General features: G+C 36.5%; 1 protein-coding gene across 3 annotated transcripts in view; it reads left to right on the forward strand.

Annotated features, from left to right (window-relative positions):
* The window catches only part of LOC104586082 (succinate--CoA ligase [ADP-forming] subunit alpha, mitochondrial), a 42,388-nt gene extending 31,876 nt beyond the window's left edge, over positions 1-10,512 (forward strand). For all 3 annotated transcript variants that reach the window (XM_010243195.3, XM_010243197.3, XM_010243196.3), the window contains exons 6-8: positions 4,280-4,341; positions 8,223-8,304; positions 10,016-10,512. In XM_010243195.3, coding sequence (XP_010241497.1) covers positions 4,280-4,341; positions 8,223-8,304; positions 10,016-10,155 — 284 coding nt within the window. In that variant the 3' untranslated portion in view covers positions 10,156-10,512. The remainder of the gene's footprint in view (positions 1-4,279; positions 4,342-8,222; positions 8,305-10,015) is intronic.
* The last annotated feature ends 3,034 nt before the right edge of the window (positions 10,513-13,546 follow it).

Consider the following 13,546-nt stretch of genomic DNA (forward strand, 5'->3'; position numbering starts at 1 on the left):
GAGAAATCTCAGCCGCTCCTTGTAGACTTCACAGAACACCAATCTACTTGATTCGATCTTCAAGATGAAGGATGAGAAGACTTTCAGTCATTGAGCGCCCGTGTCAAACTCCCTATGGGGCCCACCATCAAATTTCTCTAGAAAATTAGGGTTTCGGGCAACACACTTGAATCTGTCAGGAGGACGACAAAACTAGTCCCCTTCTCTCCAGAAACCACTAACAACTGGGCTGAAATAGGTTTCTTTACCTATTCATACGATTCAGTTCTCCATACACACTATGTATGGGGAAAAAAGGTGAAAAAAAAGGGAAAAGTTGAGCCTGCTCTGATACCAAGAAGAAAAACAACCTTTTGAAAAGAAAGGACTGTTTAAAAAGTTGCAGAAAATCAAAAGGAAGTAGCAGAAATCAGGTTCAAGAAGAGAGAAGAAGAAGAAGAAGAAGGTGGCGGCAACTAGGGTTCAGAGAGAGATTTTTTTGAACATAACTCTCTCTTACACCCCTAATTCCATTTCATTAAGTTAAACTTTAATAATTTACAGAGAGGCCCCCCCATTACAGCAAAGAACATAAAAATAAAAAAGGATAAACAGCCTATGGGCCATTCGGCCCATCTTCTCTACAATAACCACCCATGGAAGGTAAATGGTAAGGCCTCCACGCATTAGAGTTTACAATATGGAAATGAAAAGTAAGTCTTTTACTACTTAAAGGACAAGTATTTCTACAATGCTTTGAAAACTCACATGATTCACAATGCAAACATGACAAACTGACTCCTTTAAACAATCAAAGTTGAAAAAGACATGACCTAGCTAAAAATAGCAGAACATGACATGACTTATGGACTCTTAAGAGGAAGATCCAAAAGCAACTTTCAAGGGTTGTCCTTGGCTTTGCTCTAGAACATCAAGCATTTTTATTCTGTTGCCTCATGACCATTCCCAATCACCTTTTGTGGAGAAAACTAGGAAGACAAAAGGTCAGCTTAACGAACAGAGGTTGAAGATGAGGGCAGTTCTGGAATTAAAAATTTAATTTTAGTCGGGGCAGCTCGATGGTTTTAGGAATAAATGGAGAGTAGAGTTTTGGAACTTAGTGGAGGGAGTGGGGCCTTTTTGAAGTCAGCTAAAAGGGTGGACTCTAATGTTTTAATTGATAGAAATTCTGGTGTGGTGTGCGTTCCATTGGGACATGTGGTAGGTCAGTTAAGAGTATAGACAGGGCAGGGATTGGAGTTTGTTCGAAAAGTGTAGCCAATAGCTTAAGTTGGGCCATGTGGCTTTCTGGAGGTCTGAGGGGACCATTTCTCAAGGAGGTCTGAGTGGTTGAGTTAACGTAAACAAGAAAAATGGTTTATCTTTTAAATGTCTACAGCCCAAAAGGATTGGAATATCAAATAGGTTGGGCTCGTGTAAGATGTTAAGAGGTGGAGAGCTGGATTTCGGTGGTTTACAGATCCGATTGATCAAGGAATAAGATTGGAATGAAGAGGATTGTTCTGTTAGATGAGGAGAAGTTTTCTGATCTTAAGAAGGCTCAAAGTGATGTTTCAGTTGATTGTTCTCCAGGCTGTTGTGATCGAGATGATGCTGAAAAATTGAGGTTTCTATTTCATCTGAAATCTAGATGGATGAAGCTAGGACGACTAAAGATTGTGATTCTACTTTGCTCACTAATCTCTTTGCTGTCTTAGAGGAGGCAACAGGATTATTGGAGTGGAGCTTGGGTTGGGTGATGGAGTGAAGGAAGCCAGGAAAGCAGAAGACCAGAGTGGGAAAAACCAAAGATGTTGGAGGCGTTGTAGAAGGAATATAGTCGAAGATGTAGGTGATATGGGCTGTCTCTAGGGCGTGATTCCTCTTGATGACCATTTCTCAGATGAGGAGGTTGTGGTTGGTAGGCTAGGGGTGGAGAAGTGACGTAGGAGGAAGATTGAAGAAAGATAAGGCTGAAGTTGAGGAGTTGGTTCTATGAAACGTTGTAGCTCAAGTAAGTTCTGTGGGGCGTAGGAGAAAGATGAGGCTGCAGTTGAGGAGTTGGTTCCTATGAAACGTCGTAGCTCAAGTAAGTTGCATTTAGTTCACGTGACAAAGGTTTTCTCAAGGTTGAAACTTGATGTAGTTGGGGCAGGTCCTACAAAAAGATATATAAAGGTTTACAAGAGAAAAGGAGTGAAGAAGAATGAGTCAACTTTAGGGGCTCCTGGGGGGAGGGACATCAAGCAACACTCAGGTTAGGAACTCAAAGGGCTGAACTGCTTCAAGAGGAAAATAAAACTGTGGATGGGAATGATTTGATTTTGAGAGCTGTTGATAGAAATTTAGAAAAGGTGGAAAGGAATGGTGACATGGCCCTTGAGAAAATTGTTGAAAGAAACGTTCAGGTGGGTAAAAACTTTGACTTGTTCTTTTGGGGTGGCAAGGTGTTTTCTAGAAAAAAGGATTAGGGGTGGCTGCTGTAGTTAGTTCTTTGTTTCAGAGGAGTTGGAGCCTTGGAGGTCTGTGGTTGCTTTCGGGTTGGGGGTTTACGAGGTGGTGCTGTGATTCAGGAAGAGCCTGGCCTTTGATTTTGGTTTAGTTTATGTATTTGTGTCCTGTTGAAATTTGGTGTAGGCGTTGTCTTTATTCTCTTGGGTGATTTCTTGTCACCTTCCTTGTGTACTCTCCTTTTTATTTGTAATGAATTTTTCTTCTCTTTCAAAAAAAGGGGAGGGGGCGGGGGGAGGGTGGAGGGTGGAGGGGAGAGATCTTACTTGCAGGTAACTTCAAACCAAACATCCTTTCCATTATCTCTTTTCTAAAAGGAAAGGTATAAGGACTCAGTTTACAGATTCAACCAACAACAGGTTTGGACCACCCTTTTTAGATTCAATTCTAATTTGAAAACTGAATGGAATGACTCCTTATTGCAATAGGAATAAGGTGTGCCCGTCAAACACTAAGATATGGACTTGGGTGCTTAAAATAACTTAAATTACTAATCTTACTGAACCTTCTAAATTGTAGGCAATTCCAACACAATGTTTTAAAACGTGTGAGGCGTAGTTCAGAATGTAAGAGGTGTAACAGGAGGAAGGGGAGGAGGAACAAGAGGAAGGGGGGATATCATTTTTTTTCTTTATTTTTAATAAAAATATTTTATATTAAGAAGAATAAAGGTGCATAGCATTAGTTGAAAAGGGGGGGGGGGGGTCTGGGGGGAGAACCAGACAAACTCCCCAGCCGAAAGGGGTTGGGGGCTTTCTCCTTATCTTTTCTTCCCTTTCCTTTCCTTTTCTTCTCTTTCTTTTTCTTTCCCTTCCCTTTTCTTTTCTTTTCCTTTCCTTTCCTTTTTTCTTTTCTTTTTTTTTGTCTTTTTATACGAGGTGTGCATGAGGTGTACGCCTCTAGCACACCTCATGAAAAAAGCGTATGAGGCGTATGCCTCCCACGCCTTTTAAAACACTGCTCCAACATTATGTCAGACATAGACAAATACAGATACTGTCAAAAGCATACATCAGAGGCCACAATTTTTCCAACATATGTCAAATTTACATGATTTTAGTTCTGAAGGCACCAAAATCAAACAAAATGCATAATTGGTCTGCAGCTTCAAGTTTTCAAAATTCTAAAAACTAATAAAATCTCTCTTAAATGATTTCACACTCAGAGATGATTAATCCTATTCCTGTAACAACAAGATTATAGAAAATAACTTTCAAAATGTTAAAGTTTACCAAAATTAGAATGATCCAATAATTATGAAATTGCAATTGGTGTAGGACTTTGGAGAAAGTTGATCTTTTTTTTCCTTTCATGGTTTCTTTGCTTTTTCCCCATGCCTGCATCAATGAGATGATCATATCATTGGCAAGTCGGATTTTTTTTTTGTTTTTGATCATTTCCGTATTCTCATCTTTTGGAGTTAGCCTCATAACCGAATGATATGGAATGATGATATCAACGGTCAGAATAACATCACAGAGTTGTTCAGTAAAGTGCCTTTAACATTTGGAAAAAGTAAAAACCACTTGATTGCTATGGGTGTTAAGTAGATTCCATCTTGACTCCATAAGGCTTCAATTCATAGACTGTTGCTGCCAAGGGACAAATTAAATGCTTACATCTTAAGGTTATGAATTCTTGTAGCTTCCTTTGAGAGAGTCTTCTTTATTTTCCTCACTTCGGTATGATTTATGTCTGTATAAAACCTTGTATTTCCTGTTTCTGTCATTGATGCAGAAGAAGCAATTATATATTCATATTATCTTATAGCCTGCCATTTGCATTCCAGGTATCATTCTAATAGGAGAGATTGGAGGGACTGCAGAAGAGGATGCTGCTGCTCTGATTAAGGTAGAAATGTGTTCTTAATTAATTTGCATAATCTAATGAGTAACCAAAGACCATTTAAGCAAGAGATATCAATGTTCAATGGATCTTTTGCACATACTAGGCTCTGTCACCTGTAAGGTTCTCTGCCAAGAATTATCATGAGCATATATTTTAGTCATCTGATACACTTCTCTCTCTCTCTCTCTCTCTTTCTCTCTCTCTCTCTCTAAATATGATCAGCAGGCCAAAGAAAAAGGTTATAAATTTGATATTCAGATTTTTGCATATGCTGACCTTTTAGGCTAAGAAATCTGCACCATGGTTTTAAATTTTTGCAAAATTTTGTAAAATCTCAGTGATCAATTTGGCAACTAAATGAAATATGCAACATTTCAAGTAAATCTATTTTGGCCAAAACTTTAGTGTTTTTCAAAATTTGAGGTGTCTCACATTTCATCTGAAATTATAGGTTGTTATTAAAATTAATAAAAAATAATACAATTAGGAAATTATAGTTTTGACATTTAAAACCTTGTTCAACATAAAAAACCTGCTATGCTCTTGTTTGAATTTATTACTAGCAAGTAAATCCATGCAATGCATGGGTTTGAACCAGAATTTGGTAAGAACCTCTGGAAAAGGATCATGTGAAGCACCATTTCTAGATTGTAGAAAGGAACTAAAGGATACAAAGGGCAAGTGTGTGGAAGGGATGAGTTTAGAGATGGAAAACTTTGCGAAGACTGGGAGATGGAGGAGATTGGTGAAGGTGGAAGCCAAGGCTCTACTGTTGGACAGCTTCAGAACTCAAGGTAAGTGCACCCTCAAGGTAAGGGAGATGAATATGTAAATGGTGCTGCTAGTGGGAAAAGAAGAGAGAGAATGGTTTCAGGGGTTTGTGGGAGAAGCTTTATCTCAGAGAAGAGAAGTTACTTGCAGGAGTATGAAGATTGAGGCAGATAGAGAGTTTAAAGCTGACAGAAAATTTAATGCTAAAGGAAGATTCATAGCATGTCATGAATCTTTTGGTAAAGGGAAAAAACAGATGATATGCTTACCCGGATGTAGGAAAGGTGAGGGATGGAATGAAATATTAACAGTTCTCAGAGAGCTTTTGAAGCAGAATGGACAACAAGAAGCCCAGGTCTCTAACAAAGAAAAGGGAACTATTCCAGCAGTGACAAGCATGGAGAAGAAGCAGACGGCCCGCAAAGATGTTTCAGTGATGATTGGAAGTGGGTGGTTCAAACTAGGCAGCAACCACTAGATTGGAAGTTAGTGGCAGAAGCAGTTTTGGAGGAGTCAAATTTAAAAAGATCCATTATGATTACTCCCTTCGAAAGATGTAAGCGTTAACCGATTTACAGGATAATGAGAAAGATTTAGATGCAATAAGCATCAATTCCAGCTCTGGTTCTGTGACAGTTTCAAAATGGTGCCCTCTGTCTAATGCAAAAGAGGCTGGTAGTTAAGATAACATTATCGTTAGAATCATTGGGCTGCCCTTTCATCTGTGGAACAAAGAAGTTTTGCAATCTCTGCCATTCATATGCAGTGCCCAGTTGGTCAGTGTTTTTGCCTATGATCTTCATTCAGCTGCCTTAAAACTCAATGGTGTGAAACCAGAAGAAATACCCAGAAAGGTGGGGCTTGTGTCAGATGGTTTATCCTACTTTGTGTGGTTGACAACCTCCATGGAAGCCTCATTGTGGAAGGAAGGTAGAAGGAAAAAGATGATCAGGTTGAGAATGATTGCTTACGTGGCAATTGCTGGTTGATTGGTTCAGTAGGGAATGGAAATTACACCAAAATGGAACAACAGATGTGGAATGTAGAGGAGGCCAAGTGGCAGAAGGAAGAGAGTTCCACTAAATACAAAAGAGTAGTGACAGGCGGCTCTTCACATGTCCAGGTGTTGATTAATATCATTAAAGAGGACACACATGCGCAATAGGGGGAGAATTTGAACTTAGGCCAACGGTTGGGTAGAGGAAGTGTTGGGGTCAACCAGACCGGTAAGTCAAGCCAGGTGGGGCTATCAGATGAGGCTTGTCAATCCAGTCTCAGGTCCCCAACTGCTGCGAACCACCAATCCAGTCTCAGGTCCAAATCCCTGTCTTTTGTTTGCTCCCCTTGTAAAACCTTCTCTTTGAACTCCCTACTGTGAAACTTTTTTTTTTTTGAAAAGCAAAAAAAGAAAATTCACTAAAAAGAAAAAGCAAATACAACCTAGAGAGGTGTTGAGGAAACACCTCCAAACAAAGCGAAGATGGAGAGAGGAGAGAAAGGGCAAAGTGACGAAGATTTCCAGGCGGTGAACAGGTGGAAATTTGAATTGAACATCGAAGCAAAAAGATTGCTGTTCGAACTTGGAAGGGCTAGAGGTAGAAACCTGCTAAAAATCTGAGAGGATGGGAAGGCGATGGTTCTATTACACGAGGAAGCTGTGCCGTGGTTGAAAGGGTGGAGTAATCAACTCCATCAGGACAGCAGGATGGAGAAACTCTTTGGAGGTGCTAAGGAAAAGATATGAAGTTGAGTTATTAGGGAATATGTCGGTTCCAGTAAAATTTTATGTCACTACCCATGGAAGTTGAAGTGGAAATATGTCGTGGAAATCTAGGCATCAGGGGAGCACTTAGTCACCTAGTTGCCTAGGTGTTACCTATTGTCTCAAACTATGTTAAGGAAAGTAAGGGGGTTGAGACCCTGTTTTGTGGTAGAATTAGAATATATCTTAAAACAATTAGGGGCATATCCTCTGTTTTTTGTCTCAGAAAATAGAAAGAAATTAACTTCAAAGAAGAGGCAGAGCCTTGTTCTTATCTTAGAAAAAAGGGACGAAAAAAACTTAAAATGAAGAAGAAGAAGGGGCAGAGTCCTTGCTTTTGTTCCAAAAACTGAAGGAAAAGAAAAAAAAAAACAAAATGAATAATAAAAAGAAAGGGTGGATCCCCTGTTTTTGTTCCAAAAAACGAAGGAAATGAACTAGAAATATAACAATCAGAGATGGTTGTTTCCTATCTTGAAAAAAGTTGAAAAAAGCAGAAAAAAGAAGAGTAGTTGAGCCTTTATGTCTGTCTGGGAAGAAGTTTTCAACTCCGATTGCTCTAACCTCTAATCCTTAAAGTTTTCGTACTTAAATTGTGTACCAGTCAAACAATCAAACCCTAACAAAAAAAAAGTGCTAAGTTGATTGGGCGAGGGTGAGCACCAAAAAAGTGCTAGTTGCCTACGTTTTGCCTTGACAAGTATGGATATATATATATATATATATTATTGGATCAAATATGGATCCATCCCTATTTGATTCGATTCGATTTAAATATATGCTCATATATAAAAACTTATATTATACCTATTAATAAATTTGATTTAAATGTTCTGTTTTTACTAAATTGTCATCATTCCAAGTTTCATACAAGTAATTTTCAATTGGGTTTTTCATGAAATCAATTGATCGTTTTTCCCTATTATATTTAATGTTGTGTTTTTACCAATTAAATCTGAGTCATTTTTATTTCATTTTTTTAATAATATAAAGTATTTTGATTGTTTTAGTTTAATTTATTTATACTACTTAATATCTGATTGCAATCCGAATTTGATTCAAATATGATAAACAAGTCAAAATAGCATACTATCCTTGATCCTTGTGGATAGAGAATAGGAGAGGCAACAGAAAAATAAAGATCTGTAACGAACAGATAATTTTGTTGACATATATGCTGTTATTCTATTTGTTATTAAATTAAGGCTCTGTTTGGGAAGAATACAAATATGTACACTGTACATCTTTCAAAGTGCAGCTGCTATTACACAGTATTTCTATTGAAAATGAGAAAATTGCTTTCATTAAATATTTCCTAATTCTTTCACTGGGCATACTGATTCTCTCGCAGGAAAGTGGGACTGAGAAACCTATTGTTGCATTTATTGCTGGACTTACTGCACCACCTGGCCGTCGTATGGGTCATGCTGGAGGTACTGTATAGAATATAACTTTTATTGGTTTTAGAATGTTAAGTATGATCTTTATCCATAATGTGCATGCACACTTGTATGAGATTATTATCTATTGAGTGCAGGACATGCACTAATGTGATTAAATTGAGTAATTAGTAGCCTAAAATTCTCAATTGTAAGATTTAATAAGTTTTGGAAAATTAGAGTACCTCAAATGGGAGGTATATTGTGTAAATTCTTTATATGTTGGGTGGTTAGGAATGGATCTAATGTTTTGAGAATGTTCAGTGGGGAATGCATACCCTTAGACAAGAGAGCATTGATTTACCAAAAAAAAAGACGAGAGCGTTGTAGTCAAGAATCCTAAATGGTCTAGTATACTTGAGTCAATCCATGTTGGATTTTCAATTATGACTCTGGTAAAGGAATCCCGATTGGACTAAGACTCTCATACATGTCTCTATATAATATTAGGATAATTGTTGGTTAGTTCCCTAACTAGGATTCTTGGTGAGGAACCCTAGTTGCAGCAAGACTTTTTTATTTATTCCTGAATGATTCTCCCAGTGTGCTGATGTTACTTCATATTTATTCCCCTCTCTCTCCAATGTTGGTTGATTTCCTTTTGATATGTTATTGATCAGACTTGGGATCAGAAGGGTTGCTTATTGGTACCAAGAGAGGGTTTTTAAATTTGACAATTCTTTCCTCTATTCAGTAAAAGCAATAAAAAATGATTAGAATCAAATTTTTACTCAAATCTAAAGAAGAAAGTTATCTTTTCTTATCAAGGTTACTTAGCTTAGAATGGGAACAGAAGAAGAAGAAGAAAGGAGTTGAGAGGGAGTTAATGTTTTGGGCACAAGTGTAATTTTTTCCATTTTTGTTCTTGGGAGCTCAAGCTCCAGCTAGAAGATAAGAAAGTTTATCTTCATCCTTGTAATATTTTTGTGATTAATTAATGAAATGTGGTTATTGATAAAAAAAGAAGAAGAAAGGAGTTGGTGAACAGAGAGAAAAGATAAACCACAAGATAATAATATTATCTAAATTCTTTTTCTTTAGAGTTTTAACAGCACTAACCATTTTCTCATCTCCATAGGGGAGTCATCTGTGTCCAACAACACATTAGGGGTGATCTGTAAGGATTTCCTCTTGGATAACTTTATGTCGGCATGCATCAGTTATTCCAGCTGAAAAGGCTTTTGTTCTTAGCTTAGGATTGGATTAGCTTCAGCTTTCACCTTCAACCTTGTGGGTCAGATCAGAAAGTCAATTATTGCCCATGGTGAATACAAGGGTTGGGTTTTTCACCTTGAGTTGCCAGGGCTGTTGGGTAGCAACTGAAGTTGGATGAACTGAATGACTTATTGATGTGTATTACTGTGGATAAAATATTTAACTAGTAAAAAGCCATATACGACTTCTGTTTGTTAAACAAGATAATAAATAACCAGGTAATTCTATGGAAAAAAAGTGGAACTACTGCTGAGTGTTAAACCATACAAGACTTTTTATTGTACTTGTTTCTTAATTATTCCTTGGTTGAAGATAATAGGTATTTAGTTGTGCGTTTTTCTTTCCTCTCCCACCCTTAATGTGTTTTTTTTTTTTATTCCGGGAGGCTATTTTTTTTACTATTCAAGTGTCTACAGAAAAAAAAAAAAAAAAAAAAAAAAAACTTAAATGTAGAGGTTTGATTTTGGAGCTTCTATTCTCTGGTATGCAGCTATTGTGTCAGGTGGAAAAGGTACAGCCCAAGATAAAATCAAGACCCTCAGAGAAGCTGGGGTTACAGTTGTTGAATCTCCGGCAAAGATAGGTGCTGCCATGCTTGACGTCTTTAAGCAGCGGGGTCTTTTAAGCTAGTTTCGATGATCACATTTGGGAGACTACAGAACTTTATTTTACAGAATCTAGGAGCCATTGAAAGCCCTTGCATTCGTCTTTCAGATTATTATTGGGGTTATGGCTCTTCTCATCTGCATTGCTTGAGGTGAAGTTCCAATGTTCCTTTTTTTTAATTATTTTTAATTTTCAGCATGCGGTGTTGGATATTTCAATAAAACTCTTTCAACATCAACTTCAAAATTGTACTTACCTTTTGGAGAAAAGCTATTTGATGCCATCCTATGCCAAATAGAAGCAAGTTTGCCAGAACATGGAAAGAGGTCCGCCATTGTAATGTCTTGATAAACCAGTTGTCTAAACTCTAAATTACTTGGATGTGTTTGTGTGTGTGTGTTTTCCTTTTTGACGAAAGCACTTATGCTGGGCCAACGCAAGAACCCCGTTTATGATGATGAGGTTCCGCTGTCTTGATACTTGACCGACCTACTTGCAAACGGTTGCAAGTTGCAACTAGGTTCATTCTTTTCTAACTGAAACAACTCGTGATGAAATATTAAGAAAATTGTTAATTCATGTCATCGCGTAGGCTTTAAAATTTCCATGTCCTTTTAAATGTGCCCGGCCTCATAAATTCAAATTCATATATGGGCCTTGGCGTGGGTCTTTTCTATTTGGGCCTTTATCCATAAACTCAAATTCGTACACGAGCTTTGTTGTTTTATTTTCCTACTTGGGCCTTGCCATTACAAATCTATTAACATGAGAGGCGAGTCCATGTGAAACCACTTTGAAGTCAAATTTAAATTTAAGTTCAAATTTTATATTGGGAAATAAATCCAACCACGGCTCCTCTCATATCCTATGGATAGAAATGTAATCAAGGATGAAAGCCATGAAACAGAATGTTTCATTTAATATAACTTTCTCGAAGGGTAATTTACTAATATTGTTTTTTAACAAAAAGCAATCAAAGCTAATCGAATGAGGCATAGCTCACATCCCATGGATGGAAATTTAATCAATGATAACAAAGAGAATATTTGATGGATGATTATTGTCTTCATAAATGACAATTTGCCAACCTTTTGCCCATAAGATGTAACTAGAGTTAATTAAATGAAAATCTTTAGACAATTAGGCACCTTTTTATAGATGGGAATTAATTCATAATTGAAAAAGAGAATAATTGATAAAAAAAAGTTGTTATCTTCAAGAATGATTGCGACCTTTTACTCTGGAAATAATAAGAATAACAAAATCTTCAATCAAGGGGTGGAGAAGATTAAATCAAGAAAATCTATAAGATGTAACTAGAGCTAATCAAATCTTTTAAACAATTAGGCACTAGTTATGTATCTCCATGAATGGTAACCTTTTGGGAGCATTTCCCTTATCTTCATGAATGGTAATGATTGCAACTTTTTACTCTGGAAATAGAATGAAGAATAACAATGTAGGAACTTATGATGACTTAATTGTGAAGTTGTTGACTTATTTAATATTATCTGTGTTTGGATGATTACGAAACACTAGTTTAATAATGTTTGCTAAGTCTTTCAATCAAGCTAATCTAGTAAGTTTTATTTGCAACTCATGAAAAGCCAGACAAGCTCCTGGTTGAAGCTCAAGCCTTGAAGCCTACCTCATACATGGCATATTTTATTTCACTCAAGGCTAAGAAGATAAAGGAATGAACAAGAATTCAAGCAAGATTGGTTGCACAATTTTAGACTAAGTGGTGAATTCTAGGATTCTTATGTAAGCAGCTCATTCACATTTACTTGGGCTCAATTTAGAAAATGAATCATTTAAAAATAGTTAACCTTAATTCAAAGTGGTTTAAGTTGGTTGAAGTTATCCCATTTGGAGATAAAATGGCTTAGAAATATTTTAAAATTTATTTAGGTAAGCTAAAATATCACAAAATGTGAAAAAATAGCAGTCTACCCTATTAGGGCTCATCCTCGGGTTCATCCTTGAATTTTAATGTGAGACAAGACAGTCCAAAAATGCAGTGTGAGATGTCCCCTTGGTGATCCTTTATTTTATTGGTCTTATTTTGACCACTTTTAAACCATTTAAAAGAGGCCCAAGGTGACATGTTTTGATTGGTTAACTAAACATGACTCTATAGACTCCTTGACTTGGCTACAATGAGGATTTAAGTTGAAATTTTGAAGAAGAAAAGTTTTAATAAAAATAGGAAAATAGATTTTCAAAATTGGAGAAAAAAGAAATAAAAGATTTTGAAAATAGAATTTGAAGCTTTCAGTGAAAAGTGAGAAATCTAAGAACAGAAAAGAAAGAGAACTTTGAACAAAAATAAAGGAGCTTTATTTTGGCAATTATCTTGGAGGGCTTTGATTGAAGAAATTAGAAAGGAAGAATGGTATCTATATCGGTCTAGAGCTTTTATTGGCAATCATTTTTCTAACCTAACTAAACAGAGTTTCTTCTCAATGATCCGTTGACCTGGGTGGTGTTGAACCATCGGCCCATTTGACCCGTTCAACGGTTTTGACCATTTTTATTTTAATTTTTTTGTTAGAACGGGTCATCCATTGGAACTGGATGGTCGAACCATTGACCCGAAAACTGGTGGCCAAAAAGGTTCTAGTTCTGGGTCATTTTTTAAAACATTGGAATTGATATTTGATTAAGAAAGCTTGTACTTAAATTGATATTTGATTGAGAAGCACTTGAGAAATATTGGTTTGCTTTCCAAAGGCTTGTGCAATCATTGATTATTTCCTTAAGAAAGGTTTTAAGTTTTAAAGATTGTTGAGATTAGATTTTTGAAATCTTTGAAAAGTCTCTCAAATAAACATTTGGAAAATCATTTGAGAAATCTTTCTTGACCTTTATTGTAAAATTCTTGAAAAGCTTTCATTCATTTCTTTAAAAGGGCTTGTACTTTTTGAGAAAAGGTCAGACCTTGATAAAGATTCAAATATTATTCTAAGAATTACTCGAGAAAGGTTGCATTCTTTCTCTCCAAAGACTAGAACTTGTATTAGTATATTCCCTTGAAAAGGGTTTTTGGTCTTTAAAAAAGTTATTTCAGCTTTAGCGTAACTTGAGTAAACCTTTGAATAAGAATTTAAAGAAACTATTAGCTAAGAGAAAGCTTTCAGGTTCTCTCAAAATCCCTTTTGTTTTCCCAACATGTTCGACTTTGAGAATATACATTTACAATATGATAGCATTGATATGGGTGCTAGTGCTTCTATTATTGATGTTGTTGAGGCTAAGCCTAATACTGCTACTAGGAAAGAAAAAATCAGTCAAGTTTGAGAAATGTTTACCATAAAAACCTTTGAGGGAAAGGGAAAAAAATGTTTTCATAAGATGTAAGGTTGAAAGTACCGGAAACGGAAGGTGTATTGGAAAGGTAATTTTAAGAGACATA

The sequence above is a fragment of the Nelumbo nucifera genome, chromosome 1 (genome assembly GCF_055504915.1).
Source record: "Nelumbo nucifera cultivar China Antique chromosome 1, China Antique-T2T, whole genome shotgun sequence".
NCBI lineage: Eukaryota > Viridiplantae > Streptophyta > Magnoliopsida > Proteales > Nelumbonaceae > Nelumbo > Nelumbo nucifera.